At 39.7% G+C, this 20030-nt stretch overlaps 1 protein-coding gene and 1 long non-coding RNA gene across 2 annotated transcripts; both read left to right on the top strand.

Moving 5' to 3' along the window:
- Positions 1 to 296: 296 nt before the first annotated feature.
- LOC108922343 (uncharacterized) lies at positions 297 to 10760 on the top strand. Its single transcript, XR_001965125.2, has 4 exons — positions 297 to 407; positions 8780 to 8935; positions 9036 to 9123; positions 10725 to 10760. It is a non-coding gene; the product is annotated as an uncharacterized LOC108922343 (long non-coding RNA).
- Positions 10761 to 11008: 248 nt separating this feature from the next.
- On the top strand, positions 11009 to 17205 carry LOC108922338 (tumor necrosis factor receptor superfamily member 14-like; the record flags this gene model as incomplete). The annotated part of the gene is made up of 9 exons (XM_018732416.2): positions 11009 to 11040; positions 14546 to 14643; positions 14825 to 14950; positions 15045 to 15203; positions 15332 to 15416; positions 15538 to 15695; positions 16010 to 16068; positions 16188 to 16234; positions 16378 to 17205. Coding segments are annotated over 8 exons (720 nt in total), but the record flags the coding sequence as incomplete, so codon positions are not given.
- Positions 17206 to 20030: the final 2825 nt, after the last annotated feature.

The raw sequence follows: 20030 nt of genomic DNA, 5'->3' as shown, positions 1-20030 counted from the left end.
AACTTGATAACTGTGGTAATGCGTGTGGTGGATTGCACATATAGTCAGCATAAATTAAAACACTTAGTTGCATTGTAAGGCAGCGTAGTGGACCAAAATATGTCCTTCATAAAACGAGTTAATAAAATGTGCATATTTTAATATTTTAATACAATTACATTCACAGGACTTTGAAAAAAAACACCAAGCCATCATATAATGTTAAACGTTTCTTGCCCCTCCCTCTCCCCACCCTGTGCACTCCCACACGAACTCACACACACACACACCCTTGACAGCAGTGTGGTTTAGTGTGAGCCTGGAACACAGCAGAGTAGATAGACAGCAGTAAACAGTCGTGCTCAGAACTACTGTGCATTAAGAGCCAACACACCTTGGTACGGCTTTTTCCTTCAGCACTATGGCAGGTAAAGTGCAAATTAACTTCCTTTTTCTGGTCTAACTAGTGTACATGCTAATTTACCGTAACAATACGGTATTGACACACTGGATCCTCACCTTGCAAACACAGCTGGGACTGCAAGTCTGACCTTTTGACTTCACAATCCAACCTCTCTTTACACATACGCCTCTATTTATTTACGACTACAGTTTGGATATTGCTATAATAAGAAAAATGTATACGATTTTTTTATATTGACTTTGAGCTACATTAAAATTGAAATTAAAAAATGTTTATAATTTGTACATGTTGGGTACCTGAATTCCTGTTTAATGCCATACTGGTGAGCGATTCATTCTATGAATTCTGTGAAACATCCCTCGCTCTGTTATTGATCACCCAACACACATTAACACCGAACAGGAGCCGTAAACACTGTGGAAGGAAATTAAATTAATGTAGTCGACACCTTTGTGTTTCGGTTCGTTTTATTGACACCTCTTGGTCTCAGAGTGAGTAAAGCAGGTTTCATTGTCTCTGCAGCACACTGAAATGTTTGAAAATTGACAAGTCAAAGAAATGTTAGCAAAAATGAACGGCCGCAGTGAAACTTGTCGAAACATGAAACGTAAGATGTGGCAACCTGCCACCAGTCGTAATGCCCAGGAAAGGCACTGGTCTTGAGCAAGAAAATTAATGATGCACCAGAGGTTTTGACTTTTTTCTGATGGAATCATGTTGTGCATGACATGGAACTGTTGTTGCCTAGGGTGCCGTCCCTCAAACCTCTCTGTTCTTCATACCTCTGTGGTATCTGCAAGTTGTCTTTCAGTTGTTTCAGCACCGTCCATTTGTACTCACTAAGATGTACGCTTGTCACGGGTGCTGTATTTTCATATTTTCCCACTTATGAATCTTCATGTCCCCTCCCTTCTAGCATAACACATATATATAGTGATAAGATACATTGTTCAGGGAGCTTCTCTTTGGAGTTGCCTCCAAGCATGCTGTTTGTACAGACATTTGGAAGGAATAAAAGCCATTTACATTTATTCATTTAACTGACAATTTTCTCCAAAGCAACTTACAATGTTAAGGTTACAATTATTTACCCAGTTATACAGTGGTTAATTTTTACTGGCAGAAGTTAGGGTAAGTACCTTGCTCAACAGTACTATAACCAGAGGTGGGGATCAAACCTGCAGCCTTTGGACCTAAAGGCAGTAGCTTGAACAACTATGCTCCCAACTGTACCCGGGTCTTGGCCTTGATGTATCAAACTGTGTGTCCTTTGAAAAACAAGATTCCACGACAATCTCCTTGTGATCATTTTGTCACCCAGAAAGGCAATATTAGTATTGAATCATGGTGTGAGGTTTGGCTGCCCTTATTGACAGTGTGTGGTCTTGAGTGAGTTCCCTTTTCTCCTATGAGACCTCTCTGAGGAACATCACTTCGTCCTGAGTGGATTGACCTTAGCCTGTACTGGGTTTGTGCCTTTCAGGTAGAGTTAGTTCAACCGTGACTGAATGCTGCATTTGCATTCTTCCTTATTCTCTGAGGTCACCAGGATGTTGTCTACCATCTGGTTTATGGTAGAATTATATCCACAAGGACAGCCATTCCCCTTAAGGCTTGCATCACAAGCCAGACCCATACAGAGATAGACCTTTTTTGTCTTCTAGAATGTTCATTGAATGATTATGGTTTTAATTACTGTGGGAGGAGGGTCAGTTTGGCCCTTGGTTCCAATAAAAACTCCACATCTCATTTATGTACCGTCATCTCCACAAATTGCCCATCCAGTAAGAAGGCCAGCAGAGGCTTGAGGGCAGGCTGTGTCCATTTCTCGAGGCTTGTAGCAGCTGAGGCTACTGGTCCTTCATGAGGTTCTAGAACTGTGCTATGAGTGTCTCCTTCTATCTGAACAAGGGTTAATTTTTGTTCACCTTGGCCTCATTCCCAACCATTGACTTTGACCCATGTCTTCACCCAGTGACCTGTCTGGTTTTGTCAGCATGGCCATCTTTGCCATTTCTGACTTCAGACCCACCATAACGACAGACTTTAGCAGTCCATTTTCCCTGCTGTCAAAGTTATCCTTATTTTTTTCATTTACAGATGAAGCAAGTCCTGTAAAGAACAGCTGACTTTATTTACATTACAGTTACATTTATTCATTTACATTTATTCATTTAGCAAACGCTTTTGTCCAAAGCGACATACAACTCAGGAAAAGTATAAGTTATGCATTACATCAAGAGTTAAGAGTTATCAGAGTTAGCTGGAATGTGGATATGTGGGCTTCATATTCATACCACAAAGCCCCAGCTTCACCCACCTATCCGATGAAATTCACTCTCTTAGTGCGCAGAGGCATGTTAACCCACCATTATCAGTGTCTTCAGAAATGGTATCACCTCAGGTCCCTTCACCTCCTTCTTTGTCTGATGTTGTTGAAACCAGTTTGGGTACAAGCTGAGCAGGAGTAGGCTTCAGTCCCTGAGGTACAGATATGTAGTTTGTCTTCTGCCTCCCTTTGATGTCTAGCTGATGTGTAGCTCACCTCTTTGATCTGCTTTCCCATGCATTGTCTTCACCAGTTGCTGCAATCTTTTTCTGTCAGCGATTCTCGGAACTTGTCAGGATCTCAGAAACTCATTTTAGCCGACAGCCTTCAGCATGTGTGCTTTCCGTCCTTCAGACAAGTGGTTTTTCGACACGCAACTTCACCGTCACCAAATGACCAGTGTGCTTGGGAGGCTCTACACATTCATTCTATCTCAGGAACAGGCTTCTGCTGCTCAATGTGGTCCTTCAGATATGTCAGGATTTCACCCCATGTGACATGCAGAGAGGTTTTCCCCCTTCGCTATTGTCAGGAGTTTTCTCTTTGCAACCTCCAGTAGTCACACTATCTTACATTTATTATTGTAGCTGATGCTTTTCTCCAAAGCAGCTTACAAAGTTAAGCTACTTGCAGTTTTTTTAGCAATTTATACAATTTATACAGCTTGGTAATTTTACTGGAGCAATTTAGGGTAAATACATTGTCCAGGACTATTTCAGCTGGAGGTGAGGTTCAAATCTGCAACTTCTGGGTCCAAGGCAGCAACTCAAACCACTTTGCTACCAGAAATACAGGTCTTGAACCTTAGGCTGTCTACCAAATTGCTCCTCTCACTTCTTTCCACTGGTAATGCTATACTGGGTGCACACTTTCTGGGTTCCAGGTCGACTGGGTGTTCACATGCTTCCTTCTTTGAATTTGACCACGTGTTGAGTTTCACATGAATGCAACATTCACTGTGAACTTTTATTACGTATGCGTCTACGGATGGATTAGTGCCCTGTGGTGTTGTCATCCACATCCTGGAAGTGGTCAAGCTTTGCAATACCAACAACTGTAGTGTTTCTCTTTTTATTGAGTGATGTGGACACTCGCAAGCTTTGGATTCTTTTTCTCTTTGAAAACGATATTCTTATTCTCTTTCTTGATGGTACATGCCTCCCCTCACCCTTTTTTCCTGATAATATCCATCTCTTTCTGGTTTTCTGTACACATAGATAAGCAGCCATAGGGGTGAGGGGGTCAGAAATGAAACTTGGTCTCTTATAGATGGCCTTGAAATCTTTTTTGCTTGCACATCCCAACTGTGACCCTGGAGTCAGGAACAAAAAAGACACAGGAGCACCAAAGTAGAAATGGACAAGAAATAATAATAATAATAATAATAATAATAATAAAGAAAATAGTAATGAAAGTTGTAGGAAATAGGAGTTAGCCAAGCTGTGTGTGTAAACAACTAATACATGTAAAGGAAAATAATATAAATTCCACACTTTGTAGTTTTGGAAATTTGCATTCAAAAGAACATTCATAAATTGAGGAGCCAGTGAACTAGATTATATTTAAAAGCTGTTGTAAAATAGCACATGGGTTCATTTTAAAAGTTTTCATTCATCAGTTTTTTTTTAACCCATGATATGTATAATAACTTATATGTACTGATTTTTTTTAATGTGTTACTGCAACACTCAGAATAGTACCACTTCATCGGTTCATCAGAATGTTCAGATTTTAACCGACAAATTAGAAAGAATATAAGCCAAAATCACTGAAAACAGACAGACTTGGCTGAGAGTGATGTGGCAAAGTGAACCAAGTGGTCTGTTTAAGGCAGGTAAAGTGGAATAAAATGCAGAACATGTGAACCAAGTCTGACATAGAGTGTTTTTCTGGAATATTATCTTTACCTGAGTTGCCAGTGTAACCGATATTATCTTCACTTAATGAGGATACTGACTCATCTGCAGGTGACTCCAGGAGTCACTGTATGCAGCCCTCTGCACAACTGTCAAGGTCCTGGCAAAAACAACTGAATGTTTGTCTGTTTCAGAACTTTCATTTCATTCTAACTAGATCATAAAAACAGGAACAAGTGAGCACACGTATCCAACTGTATTTCAAATTTATGGTCACATTTTGAGGACGTGGGTCAATTTTACGTGTGCCGCATAGGTCAAAAAGGGATTGTGCAAATAGTGTCGTAAACAATACTAAAAATATAACAAATTTCACAGGCGCAAATGTTTTCTGTCATTTTCTTTGAAAGGGGAATTTCCACAAAAAAACATTTACAGAGAAGCACCCAGTCTTACAATGACAGGGGGAAATTCTAGAGCAGTACACTGCATTAAAACAAAACAATGTCAGAATATTGAAAATTGCTTGTTTGAATTTCCCCTGAAAAGTACAGCAGAATGAGATAAGCCGTTCACACGGTGGAACCACTGAAACAAAGAAAACTAATCTGTGAGCGGAAATGAGAAATAAAGAAGTACTGTCAATCTGCCACTTTCGGAAAACCAAAAACAGGAAACTGCCACCGTGCAACAAGAGATCTCAAAAAACACTTCATGTTTTCTTTCTGATCTCCTCATTAAAAAATCCAAGTGAGCAGAAATAACGCATGTTAAGATAGGAATTAAAATGAAAATCAAACTCTAGACATTTGGACAGCCGGACATTACCAATCCAGATAAATATAGCTCAGCTGTCTGATGAATGTAAAAATTTAATGTGCTGCAAAAGTATTCAGACCCTTCATCAATTCTCTTATTTTAACGGACCACAAGTGGAACAGTCTGACACTTTTATGCCAAAAGCATTTGCTTGGTTTGTGAGAAGTGGGGACGTGTGAGCAGATATGATGCACAAAAGACACTGGCTGAGCTCCAGCGATCTAAAGTTTCACATACAACTGAATTACACATACGTTTATACTTTTGTCTCAATAATAAATGAGCTCCCAGCATTGTCTTTTCATCCCTTCTGTGTGAACTGATGTTATCAAATTGATGTTCACTTTTATCTTTCTTCATTACTATTATCTGTGTTGAATCATTTTGACTTTCATCCGCTGTGTAGGATGTACTGAAGTCTGTCACCTTTCAGCATTTGTCTAGATGTGGTTTCAAGCGCTTATATAAAACCAGAATAGATGTAAACACTTTTCTTTTTCATATGTGAATATATTCCACAAGGGCTCTTCCAAATATATTAGGAAAACTACTGGTCAAAAGTGGTTACACAGCATATATGATGAAGACATAAATAAGTGGTGAAATAATTTAGCTGGATAATAAGTGAGTAATGTGGTCCAAAGTGTGTTGTACAAGTGGTAAAGTACTTATTTAAACAGAACTACATTATTATTATTATTATTATTATTATTAATCTACACATTTGTAACTCAAGGAGCCAGTTTATATAAATAAAGAGGTGGGTTCATCTGAAAGTGTTCCTAGGAGTGGTGTGATTCTGCACACATATTGTCAAATTTCGACCAAAATAAGAAAATATTTTTATTCTTTGCCATTTCATCATCATTAAAGATAGAGAGGGGGTGCGGTGGTGCAGTGGGTTGGACCGGGTCCTCCTCTCTGGTGGGTCTGGGGTTTGAGTCCCGCTTGGGGTGTCTTGCGGTGGGCTGGCGTCCCGTCCTAGGTGTGTCCCCTCCCCCTCCGGCCTTACGCCCTGAGTTGCCGGGTAGGCTCCGGTTCCCCGCGACCTCATATGGGACAAGCGGTTCAGAAAATGTGTGTGTGTGTGTGTGTGTGTGTGTGTAAAGATAGAGAGCAGTAAACCTTTTGGTTGTAGTTTGATGATGGCAAATATGACCTTTTTAGTATTTACTCTGTAAATACAGAAATAACACATTATTTTGGCCAAATTATTGGGCAACATTTTCTGTGGCACATAGGTCATAAGTAGTTGCGTAACTACTGTGACATAATAAATAAATGTCAATAAATAAGTAAATGTAAATAGTAAATGTCAGTTTAATATACATGTACTGGGCAAAACAATGTGGAATATTTAAAAAATGTCTCAGTAATGAAACCTTTCTTTCATTTTCTATACACTGAAAACACATACAGGCACCGTAGAGTAAATAGGGGGAATTCATAACACCACAGTATTACTCAAAACACTTAGTATACATAGAAAACTATATGCATTATTTTCAATTTATTTTTATAGATAAAATAATACAGAGTGCTGAACTAAGGATCAGTGGTATAATACAATTAAAAGGTTGGTTATACATGAATTTACTGTAACAACTATGTAATTATTAAAGCTGTAATTAAGCCAACTGCAAAGGAACCAAAAAGCTCCGAACTGAAAGGCAAGAGAGAAAAAAAAAACACCTCGGGGGTCCAAGCACCATTGGCTGACCACCCCTTCTGGGTACTGTAGAATTAAAAAGACTTTTAATTCAGTTTACAGTTTGTATTTATGACATTGTTGCTAAGTGCTAATAACCTGATGTCATGGTTCACATCGGCGTGCCTTGTCCACCATGGTGTGCAGTCTTCAGTTTCCATCAACATGGAGTGCTGGTATTATTTATTTCAAACTGCATGAGTTTCAAAAAGAGTAACAGCACACAGAGGTTTTTTTGGGCCAAGGGCCACAGTCATTATCGTGAACTGGTCCAGGGGCCATATGTGTAAAAATGACAAAGCAAACTCATAGCATTCATGGTTTACTGTGCAAGGGAGGAGAAGTGCTTTCTTGGTGCTTTCTTTTATGTTTGTTTGTACGGTACAGCATGGTGGGAAACAATATTTTCACAATTATTCTTACATGAAGGAACCACCCTGTTATGAGAAAAGAACATTGTTTGCCAGTCATTTAGTGGTGAGAAAATAATGTTGGTGGGAAAGTGCCGCTGAGTCAAATTTGACTCATGATGACTACTTGCGGTTATCGTGGAATAGGATAATACATATTATTAATAATACATAACACATTATAACTTCACACCACCCTGCAACATCCCCTGACTGAGGTCCACAAGGACAGCCACCAGGAAGCTTCTCTTCCATCTCCAACGTGATCAGGATTCATATGAAGGGAAGAAACCTGCACAGAATCCCCATAAATTCCTGAACTGCTCTTATCCAATGTTGATATCAGCCTTGGCTCCAAAAAGCCTGCAATTATGTTTCTTTTTTTGTCTTTCCAGGGAGAGTTTAATGTTTGCACCTTTGACACAACTGTGAACGAAATCACTTGGATCCACTTAAGTTGTTGTCCTGTGAATTAATATGCAGTGGTTATAGTCAGGTGATCATCATTAACTTAACTATGTTAGTTATAGAACAAACTGCTGTGATCTGATGATTAGACACACATTGGAATTATATATAAGTATACAGTGTACACTACATTTATACATCATTACATTCACTATATCATACTGAACATCACACACACACACACACACACACACACACACACCATCTGAACCACTTGTCCCACTCGGGGTTGCAGGGAGCCAGCACCTAAGCAAGCACCTAACCCAACAACACAGTGCGTAAGGCCGGAGGGGGAGGGGACACACCAGTCTGTCGCAAGGCACCCCAAGTAGGGCTTGGACCCCAGACCCACCGGAGAGCAGGACCCAGTCCAACCCACTGCACCACTGTGCCACCCTGCCCCCCGTACTGAACATATTGCTGTGTAAATAAAAAAAGATGTCATTCTCTCCGCTAATTTGTCAGCCATTTCTCACCAGGTGGCACTTTCACTGAAAACTCAGGCTTTTTACCAATGTCTGTTATTTATTTATTGTTATTTATTATTTGTAAGATATCATGTCTATAGACATTATACAGTGTACACCAGCACTACATGTATTCCATGTACTGGATCCACTTTCATCAATAAACCAAATGCTCACATTAACTGCAAACCCTGTACAATGTGTGACCAAGGTGAGGATAATAGTGTCTCTTTTTTACAAAATGACAGATTACTGCATTGTATGTTTTTTCAATACATTATTTTATTTCTATTGCAATGTTTGTCCTTCTATTCTTTAGGTCTTGGTATAAGGACAGTAAAGGAGTGTAAACCCTCTTCAGACGCCGTGTGTGGAGCCCTGGAAGGAAACTATTGTATTGATCCTTATGAGGGAGGATGTAGAGCAGCACAGAAACACACAATCTGCAAACCTGGACAGTTCATCAAATATCCCGGTCTGATGTGCTTAAAAAAGGATCTAAAATCAGAATGGTGTATAATTTTAAAAGTCCTTTCAATGTTTTATTAAATATTTGATACTGTTCACTTCTGTAGGAACAGAGTCTACTGACACTATGTGAGGATTGCTCTGAACAGTCCTACTCAAATGGATCTTCTGCATCCTGTACACCACACACACAGAGTAAGTCTGTCCCTATTCCCATTTTAAAGTAATGTGTTTTACTTCATTTTACAATATAAATAATTACTGGATTGCAAACAGCCTATTTTCTTTGCACATGTTATAGAAAAATGCTGTATTTGTTGTTTACATTTTATTTGTTTCTCTATTTACTGTTACCTTTAAAGAAAACTGCTAAATGCAACATATCTCTTCTCATGTTCGTACGTTGAATTGTTCATTTGGACAGTTGTGAATCGAAAGGACTTCTAACCATCAGACCAGGAGACAAGGTATCTGACTCAGGGTGTCGAGTCAACAGTCAAGTTTCTCTTAAATTTATAACAACTCTAATAATTCTAGCAGGAGTGGCATTATGTGCATTAAAATATTACAAGAGAATCACCTGTTATGTACCTTGTAAGACAATTTGTGTTTATATTTTTGTAGCACGTAAAGAAAAAAAAAAAACATACAGAATTCAACTGGAGAAAATTATGGATAATATGTTGCAATTCAATTACCTTGATTATTTAGAATGGGGGGGGGGGGGTGTGGTGGCACAGTGGGTTGGACCACAGTCCTGCTCTCCAGTGGGTCTGGGGTTCGAGTCCTGCTTGGGGTGTCTCGCGACGGACTGGCATCCTGTCCTAGGTGTGTCCCCTCCCCCTCCAGCCTTATGCCCTCTGTTACCAGGTCAGGCTCTGGTTCCCCACGACCCTGTATGGGACAAGCGGTTCTGAAAATGTGTGTGTATTTAGAATGAACTTTTATCCATCAGCCATAATCAACAGAATGTGAGCAGTGTGCACTTGCAGTTATATTTATTTTTTTTGTCTGTAATTTATAAGTGCTTTGTTCTCTGTACTGTGCTGCATTTTACACTGCTTATTGCAAAGTATTTTAGCTACATGCAGGAATCTCAAAACTGGGGAGTTTGGACCACTTCTAGACAATCCCCCATCAAAGAACATTTTGCTTATCTTTCAATTGGGAGAGCTGAGCAAAAGAGTCAAAAGATGCTTCCTAGACAAACCATTTGACAAGGGCTACAGAATCTAAGACAGCTGTTATCATGGTGGTTAAGGTGACTGCCTTTAGAGCCACAAATTGCTGGTTCAAATCTCACATATGGCTGACAGAGGTCTTTGCTATAAAATGGCCCAGTGTAAATGGGAACAGACAGCTTAATGTTGCAAATTGCTTTGGAATAAAAAATGTCTGCTAAATGTAACTCGCCTTAAAAGGTACCCCAGAGCACTTCCTTTGGCACAACTTGTTCCAAGTGGTTAATGGGTCTGCTTTCGGACCCAAAGGTTGCAAATTCAAATCCCACCTCTAGCTGTTGTATCCTTGAGCAAGATACTTACCCCAAATTGCTCTAATACGAGTAAATAATTGTAGGTAGCTAAACATTGTAAGGTGCTTTGGAGAAAAGAATCAGCTAAATGAATGAACATAAGTGAGAAATATAGGCATAGAATACACAGTGTCACGGATTCAGTTCCAGGATGATCCACTGTTTTTGAAATATTCTGTGATCGGGGGAGAACATGTCCAAGGCACCATCCCCTCCTGTTGCCAGTCTATCCATCCATTTTCTTGCCCACTTGTCCTTCTAGGGTCATGGCGGCAACAGGGAGAGCAGAGAAGCCTAGACATCCCTAACCCTCGCAACTTCCTCCAGCTCAACCCAGGGGATCCCCAGCCGCTCCCAGGCCAACTGGGAGATATAATCCCTCCAGCGGGTCCTGGGGCGACCCCAGGGCCCTGTCCCAGTTGGCCTTGCCTGGTATACCTCCAAATGGAGACGCCCAAGGGGCATCCTTACCAGATGCCCGAACCACCTCAACTGGCTTCTCTCAATGTGGAGAAGTAGCAGCAGCAGCTCTACTCTGAGCTCCTCCCAGATGTCCAAACTCCTCACCGTATCACAGAGTGAGTCTCAACACCCTGCAAAGAAAACTCATTTCAGCTGCATCTATCTACAAGCTTATTCTTTCACTCATTACTCAGCACTTATGACCATAGGTGAGGAAAAGGGACATAGCTTGACCAAGAAATGAAGAACTTTTTCTTATGGATCAGCTCTTTCACCACTACAGTCTGGTACTACAGCCACTGCTCCCAGTCTGTGGTTGATATCACACACCCCTCTCCCCTCACTTGTGAGTAATACACTTGAACTCCTCCACCAAGGCAAATTTGCCCGTGCACATGAATTCCCTTATGACTCTTGTTTTACCAGCTGAAGTGTTTCATCACAAATTAGTCCAATTACCACTGTTACCCTGTGACAGCGAGGGGCCGAAGTGCCGACCACCCCGTCAGCCGCGCTCCTCATGAAACACCACCCCGCCCCAATTATTGGTGACTTTACTATTTACATTGATTGATTTGGTATTAATCTGCTGAATAACACATTGCACAGAAAAGAGGGGAAAAAAAATAATAATAACATGAGATGCCAAATTAATTAAACACAAAAGCCTGTGCTGTGGCTCCGGAGCGCGTGCACGCTCTCTTCTTCAATTCCGCCGGCGCGTGCGACGGAAGCTTTTAATTTTATAATAGCGCTGCGGAGCACTTCCTTTTTTTTGAGACCCTCCACTTTGTGGTTTCCGGTATTCTGCGAATTGTGTTTTTAGTAAAAGACTCGCTCAGTCGCTGTGAACAGTTAGCATGCGCGAGTTTTAGTCGAAGTGGTTGGTTGGGTTTCGGTCTCGAAGCCAAGTTGAGACCTTTAAAGGTTAAGGTACCAGACTGCGGTTTTTAAGCGTCTATCGCGTTAACTGATTAACCTGTAATGGTGGTTAGTGGGGTTCGCTCTACTGGGTGCGTGAGGAGCCGCGGCTCCCATTGTTTTCGTCCTATCTTCATAGGAAGTACTGAACCAACATGGAAAAGCGGAACGCAATACTTTGTCGAAACGTTCACCGGAGCTTCGTCGTCTACGCCCTGAAATTAACGGAATTCTTAATTCGCTTTCATTTAAAATCAATTAAACGTACAGAGAAGGGCGTTTTTTTTTTTTGGCTCGTGCCCAACATTTAAGGACCCTTTGGTGCAGCGCTGAGGAGGTCCGTGTTCCGCCTGTACGCGGGTGCAAACGCAGCGACGCCGTGTTCCTTATACCGTCAGCAGTCTTTTATAAGCACACCTTAGTTCTCAGCTAAAAATGTCGTGATATCTACATTTTCAATATGACTGAAATGTATTGGGGAAAAAATACAGCTTTATCATTAGGACACAAAACTAGTCAAACTTCCGGTGCGTTGGTCGAAACTGAATCATGTACCCTAAAATTCCAGTGCGAGTTGAAATGTCTCCATTATATATTTTAGTGCGGTAAGTCGTACAAAACTGGGTGGGAAGAAGAAACGTTTGTCTTCCCAAACATGAATTTGAAGGAATCCTCAGAACAGTTGGAGTCAGTGTTCAATAAATCCGAAAACTAAAGTGCGTCACAGCTCGGCCGAGCGGCTCTTCTTCGCAATCTAATCGTGGTAGCTGCTGGTCGGAGGTTTTTCCGCTCGCTTTGTTTCCATTTCTTCATTTATCACTTTATATTTACAGTTATTCATGTAGTATCTGTGTCTCTTCATTATCCACCTCACGTACCAATTCGCCTTGATGGAGCTACTTAACCTGGTGGCGACGACGAAAGTCGATGTTCGAAACACTTCCTGTTCGATCAGTCGATTCGGATTCAGCTCGTGGCGTAAATCTGAGTTTAAGTTCTCTGTACTTGTTATAGTGTCATAACTGGCAGTTATTGTGCTTTTCTATACTTAGTGTCACACTCTCAGCTAAACACAGTAGTACAGCAGTACTGAGTACATTTCATTTAGCTGACACTTTTCTCCAGCGACTTACAATTTAATTATAAAATAATTTATAATTATTAAGTTATACAGCTAGTGGGTAATTCTACTGGAGCAATTTCATGGGGGCACCTAACTCAAGGGTACAATAGCTGGAGCTGAGATTCAAACCAGAGGATCCAAAATGCTGCCTTTACAGCAGTGCTCACTGCTACTCAGGCTCACTTTTACAATCATGATATTGTGTGATGCTCTCATATGACATACTTTTATTCTAAAGATCTTATTAAAAGATATTGATACAGAAGTCAGCCTGTAGTGTAATGGTTAGTGCTATTGCTTTTGGATCCAAAGGTTGCAGGTTTGATCCCCACCTGTTGCTGCAGTACCTGTGAGCAAGATACTTACCTTAAATTACTTCAAGTTATTGCTGCTAAAGGTGGTTCTACAAGCTATTGAATCATAAAGTGTACTTAGTTTTTCGCTCATGGCTTCTCCTTTTCGGCTTTATTTTTGTTAAATCATGACACGGTGAAATATATCGTGTGTTGTTGTTCATCTGAGGTTGTATTTACCTAATTTTAAGACCTGCTAAGGACCAGATGATTTTTTTTTTATTATTATGTCCTGATAATAAAACCATAGAATTCAAAGAGGGCATACTTTCTTTTTCACATGACTGTATATATATAATATATGTGTGTGTGTGTGTATATATATACGTTATACTTCACTGATGTAGTGAGGTTCTGCAGAGTCCATCTGTGCTGGTGCTCCTGTTATTCTCCTGTTCTACTGTCAGATGATGGCAATTCAGCAGAGGAGTGTAAGGACACCTCACCATTTTGTTGAACCTGCTCTCCAGGGGACCTGACAGTGAGACAGAGGGGTCACTGAAGGTGTTTAAGGATGTGCCACTTTTTGATCTGAATTAATACTGAGTAAAAATGCATTTTATGCATATACAATGACTTTTCACAGAATGTTCTACACATTCACAGGTAAAGGTCCAGTAGAGCAGGGATGCCCGAAGCCCCTTTTTGATGACTGCAGGATCCGATTCATTATGTTATTCATTATATTTTAATAAGTTCTTATAAAATCTGTTTTTTTCCCCACAAATTTTGAGGCTTTTTTCACAAATTTTGAGTGCTTTACCAAAATAAAATGGAAAAATAAGTATAAGTAATAGCAATAACTTAAAATAAGATAAAAAAAAAAATGCATCTTATCTGTAGACAGAGATGTTGGGTGAAGTGGCTTTTTAAGTTGTTTAATGAAAACAGAACCAAAATTAATACATCTGCTTGTGCTCTGGAGCACAGCCACACCTTCTCCATTATGGCCTGCAGGTAGATTCTGAATCACATAAATACATTAACAACCAAATTACGGCAGTACAAATTTACTTTTAAGCAGAGAGAAGCAGTTGAAATATTTTATTTAAATATAATCTTTAGTGGTTCAGATGCATCTAGTAACACTACTTTAGCTGATACTTAAAACTTCCAATCTGTATCACACATGTCTTCACTGTTCTGACAATGAAACTGGTGCTTAAGTAGGACAAATGGCTAACAGTGTGAATCTGACTGATCTTTTCCACATCTGTGTTACAGGTCCTGTATCTTCTTGTCACTTGTACCAAATGTAAAAGGTTGTGGCCCAGCAGAGTACCGGAGTGATGCTGGAGAATGTTGTCCTATGTGTGGGAAAGGTACTTTCTCTTACACTGACCTTCCTTTTATGGTTGGATAACAAAACACGTATTTCATTGAACAATGTTTGTCCATAAGCTGTGTTATACTGCATGCAATAACGTGGTCTTAACTGACTAAAGATTCTAATGTATCCAAAAACCAAATAAATGATCAACATGCTGCATTTTATGTCATCAGGTATGGTTGTTTACAAAGACTGCACTTTCGACTCGAGTACTTCATGCATTCCATGTGTGGGGGACATGTTTATGAATCAGCCCAATGGCCTCAGAAGATGCTTTCCATGCAAAACTTGTGACCCAGGTGAGTTGAAATCCTTATTTATAGCATTGAGAATCTGTATTAACTCGAGTATGAATTGGTGATATGTTGTAACTTACAACTATAATATTTTCAGGGCAAGGACTTCGTGTTTCTCTGAAATGTACCACAGAGAGAAATGCTGTCTGTACTGTCATTGATGGATTTTATTGTCAAGAGGAATCAGCGAATGGAGAGTGTAGTTTTGCAGTGAAACACGGTTCATGTCATCCAGGTCAGAGGATTAAATTACCAGGTAAGGGCCATAGTACAGACACAGGATTTTACTTCAGTCTTGGAATAGCCATGTGTGTGACCACCTGAAAAGCATCCCTGTGTTGCTCTGTACACTCCTGACTGTAAGTTTTGTTCTTCTCTGTGAAGGAACAGAGAAAGCAAACACAGTGTGTGAAGACTGTCCACATGGTCAGTATTCTAAGTATGGTGTCAACTGCACAGAATGGACAGAGTAAGTCATCTTGCCATGGGTGTTTCTTGTATTTTCATTGTTCACTGTTTCTGGGGAATTCACAAACCAATACAAATATTTGTGTTGGAATTAATGAAAGCATTTAAATAATTTCTTGCAGCTGTGGTATATTTGGTGGAATCAAGATTGAAGATGGAAGCTCACAGAAAGATGTCGTTTGTCAAAAACCAATCAAAAGACACAGAATAATTCTTCTTGTTGTTTTTTGTGGCTTATTGCCCTCAGTCCTCATAGTGCTGGTTGTACTTCATATAAAAGGTTAGTACCTTTCCAAAACTCTGTCTAAGAACTTAAGATATGAACAAACCGAGGGACCTCTCTGTTATTAAGCTTTTGTTTATGTGACGTAGTGGTTGGATTTACAAACAAATTAACTTATGAACAGATTTCCAGTCCTAACTGTATGTAAGCTGAGGACCAAGTGTACCTTTTTTGTTCCGATATTGTGGACTGTAAAAAAAAGTATACAATATGAATATTTTGGGGACTTGTTATTAACTGCATATTTTAGTGTAGTGAAAATATTTGATTGTTTTTAAAATTGCACATTTGAATTTTTTGCTTTTCTGCAGGTGATACTTTGAAATCTCCAGTACAAGAAATTGGCCCACGCTTAAAGACCACATCTTCGGTATGTATTATATCAGCTAATTTACATTTCTCATTTCACTTTTTTTCATTAAGAAAGAAATCACAGTTTTTTTATACTGATACTGCAGTTATTATAATGTTGTGTGATATTGTTTTCAGTGACAATGGGAGAGCAAGACACAGGGCTGATAACTGCACATTAAACAGTATGTAACTTCTTTTCATTGAAATATTGTCAGTATAGCTGTACTTTATTTGCTGGAGTTTTCAGTTGTTTTTTCCAACTGCTGTGTTCTGGATGTGCAGCTTTTAAAAACCTGATTGAAATATTATTTTGTTTTCCACATAGGTCTTTGTGTGGTTTTAACACTCCTCACAACAACCAGAGGAAGACTGACACAAGTAAACCAAAGTCTGCCTTGAAATGTAACAGCTCTTTGTGATCAGGGTAAATGGACTGCAAGAGCTGAATGAATGAAGGTGACCAGGGTCCAGTCCAAATTTGTGTAATTTTGCGCAATGTTGACTCAGCTGGTGTTGCTGTGCCACTTTTTCATTCATTCATCCGTCATCAGTAAGTAACCTGTTGTTCATCTGTCATCAGTAACCTCTTCACCAGTGCAGAGTCATGGTCACTCGGAGCTTATCCCAGAATGGTTTGTGACAGGGCCTACTCTGGATGTGACTCCAGTCCATTGCGTATCTGGCACCCTGTAGTAGAGAGAACAGAGGAGACTGACAGTGACCAAAAGTGGACGGAGGGTACATGGCAGCGGCTTACTGCTCCTTGAGGGCACACAGGTGTCGTGCACAGTCTAACCTCACACCCCCCCCCCGGCTAAGGGTCCGGATCCAACTCCCTCTGTGCAGTTCCAACATTGGATCCGTGTTCACACAGATTTCATCCAGCCCGCTGGATCTTTTTAGTAACATAGAGGCTGTAGGTAGTATCTGTCGTTTTCTAGTACTGTATACTGCCGGAGAGAAAAGTTTCAGTACGCTAAACATAGGTGCAGTGCAATAATGAAGGGGGCAACAGTGTTGTGAAATACTGTGGAAAACAACATATGGTCTCATTCAGGGTTCTTAAGGTGTTTATTGACTGAAGTAGAGCATTTACATTTATTCATTTAGCAGACACTTTTCTCCCAAACGACGTACATCTCAGAAAATACAATATGTTCATTACATTAGCAGAAAGACTTAGACGTGTGATTCTTAAGTGCAGTTAATTTCCACAATATGAACCAATGTTCATCACAAGAGTAGCTACATAAAACTTTATCAGAATATCCACAATTCCTGATCACCTTCCTAATAATTTTTTTAAAGATACACAAACATATACGTATATTACAGGAGTAGCTGCGTAAAGGTTTATCTGGGCATCATCTTAAAGTTATAGTGCATGAACATTTACACCTTACATGAACTTGAGATGATGGTTGAAGTGACTCTGGAAGAGGTGAGTTTTAAGGGCCTTTTTAATGTGGACAGAGATTCAGCCGTTCTGAGTGAGAGGGGGAGGTCGTTCCACCACAATGGACCCAGAACCAAGAACCTTTGTGCTTTACCTTACAGTGGGAACAGCAAGCGGGCAGATGCGGGCAGCGGCCAACAAGCATAGCAGTCTTGTTGGGGTGTAGCGGATGATCAAGTCTTGTAGATATCTGGGAGCAGTTCTATTAATGCATCTGTAGGCCATAAGCAGGGTCTTAAATTTGATCCTGGCAGCTATAGAAAGCCAGTGGAGAGAATCAAGTAGAAGAGATACATGCGAACGCTTCGGCAAGTCAAACAACTCGGGCAGCAGCGTCCTGTATCAGCAGATCACAAGTCAATTAACAAAAAAATATACTAAGAAATCAAGGATACAATGAAGCAGTTAGGGAACCTGACCTACTGTAAACAAGTATTTATTTTACCCCCCAATGATTTGTGATTAGCAAAAACTGTAAAACTAACTTCCTCTGTTCCGCATGTGAGGGAGAAAAATTCAAAGGTGCTAAAATCCATAAATACTATATTTTATCACTATATTTTATCAAAGAAGTTCAAATATAAAAAAGTAGGTGAACGTAGGTCAGAAAGTGTTCACATGACTGGTGACACCACTGTGCCCCAGGCCAACATTTGATTGCTTTTACATTTTTCTTGTGTTGTTTGTTGCTGGAACATGATCAGCCTGGTGGATGTAAAATGGTTTGATACAGTGTTTAGATTCCAGTTGGCATCTTGTGGAAATCAACTGTGTTTGTTGTTATGTTTTCTCCAGACCACCTTAAAGTATTTAGTTACTTACAATGACCCTTTTATATAGTTGGATAAGTTTCACTGGATCAGTTCAGGATATGTTACCTTCCTCAACAATATTACAGCAGCCATTGGGTTACTTTGAACCAGGTTTTTCAACTGTGTTTCTGTTGCTCTGATCTTCAAACTACATGCTTTTCTATCTTGTTTTGTTATTGTAAATGTGCTGTACTAATAATGTGTTTTTATATAAAAAAAGATTTTGACAAGAAGCATTTGCAGCCAGTTATTTTCTCTGTTTGTTGAGAGGGATATTTTGCATGGAGTCAATTCATTGTGAGAAGTGCAGGAGATTCTTTACGCACAGAGATGTAATTGATCAGCTGAAGGCATTCTGTGTTGCAAACTCATTTCTGCATTTTTACTTTTTGCTACTTGCACAAATCCCTGTACTATAATATTATTCATTGTTACCCATAAAACATGTGCCCTTTGTTATGCAGACACATATTTCCATATTTTCATCAGTGTGGTATTTTTGTTTACAGCTGTTTTGTTCACACTTGCCACTTGGAGAAGCATTTCTCTTCTCATCAAGTATCTAGTTTCTCCATTATATGCTTGTTGATGCCAGTGGGTTCCTGCATCAGGTTTGCTCAAAACTTCTGTCTTTTGAAAACCATATTTTGTGTGTGTGTGTGTGTGTCTTTATATGTATATACACACGCAGGTACCTCTCAGAATATAGGCTGAATTCATTCCTGAAAACAGTCCATATACCAAGAGTCCCAGAATGGGGAGCTCCTTTCCCATCTTTTCAAAATAGGAAAATAATTCCACAAAAACCCACCAAACACTTAAAAACAATCTCAAGAAACTAATCAAAACAGTGATAAGATATTAAACATAATCAAGAAGGAGATCAACAAAGACTAAATTATGGCAGAATTTTTTTTTTACTAAACGCCTGCACAGTAAGTGCACATAAACATAAAAAAGACAGTATATTTACATTTACACGTATTTATTTAGGAGATTCCTTTCTCCAAAGTGGCGTGCATCACAGAGAACAATACAAAGAGTGCATTACATCAGTAGGAGTGATTTAGATGCAGACGTGGTTCTAAAGCTCAGTCAATTTGTGACACAGCACGGTATAAACCAGCATATATTACATGAATAGCTGCCTTTATGCTTTTCAATCATTAAACAAATGAGAGAACAGCTGGTAGCGTAGTGGTTACAGCTACTGCCTTTGGACCCAAAGGTTGCAGGTCCAAACACTGCCTCCAGCTGTAGCACTCTTGAGTAAGGTACTTGCCTTAAATTACTCCAGTAAAATTTCCCAGCTGTATAAATGGGTAAATACTTGTAAGTAGACTAACATTGTATGCTGCTTTGGAGATAAGTGAATAAAAATGTATGTTATTGTTAAAAACTTATGAAACGTAAACATGTACACGTTCATTGATCACTTATGAGAACAGGAAAGAACTGAGTCCAAAAGAGGTGCGTTTTGAGACCCTTCTTAAATGTGGTACATGAACAAAAAACATTAATAAAAAGGGAAAACATTCCTCAAAACAACAATAAAACAACTTGAAAAACAATGTAAAAGTGAGAGGTTATCAAACATTTTTGAAAAGTCTGCATCTCATTGGCTCATGACTTCCACATAATTGGGGAAAAGTCACTAACACCGGGAGCGGTCGGTCTATATAGCGAACGTGGGTGCGACTTGTCTAGAGC

The sequence above is a fragment of the Scleropages formosus genome, chromosome 2 (genome assembly GCF_900964775.1).
Source record: "Scleropages formosus chromosome 2, fSclFor1.1, whole genome shotgun sequence".
NCBI lineage: Eukaryota > Metazoa > Chordata > Actinopteri > Osteoglossiformes > Osteoglossidae > Scleropages > Scleropages formosus.
The sequence above is the reverse complement of the archived record's forward strand: the minus strand, read 5'-3'. Positions and strand labels throughout refer to the sequence as shown.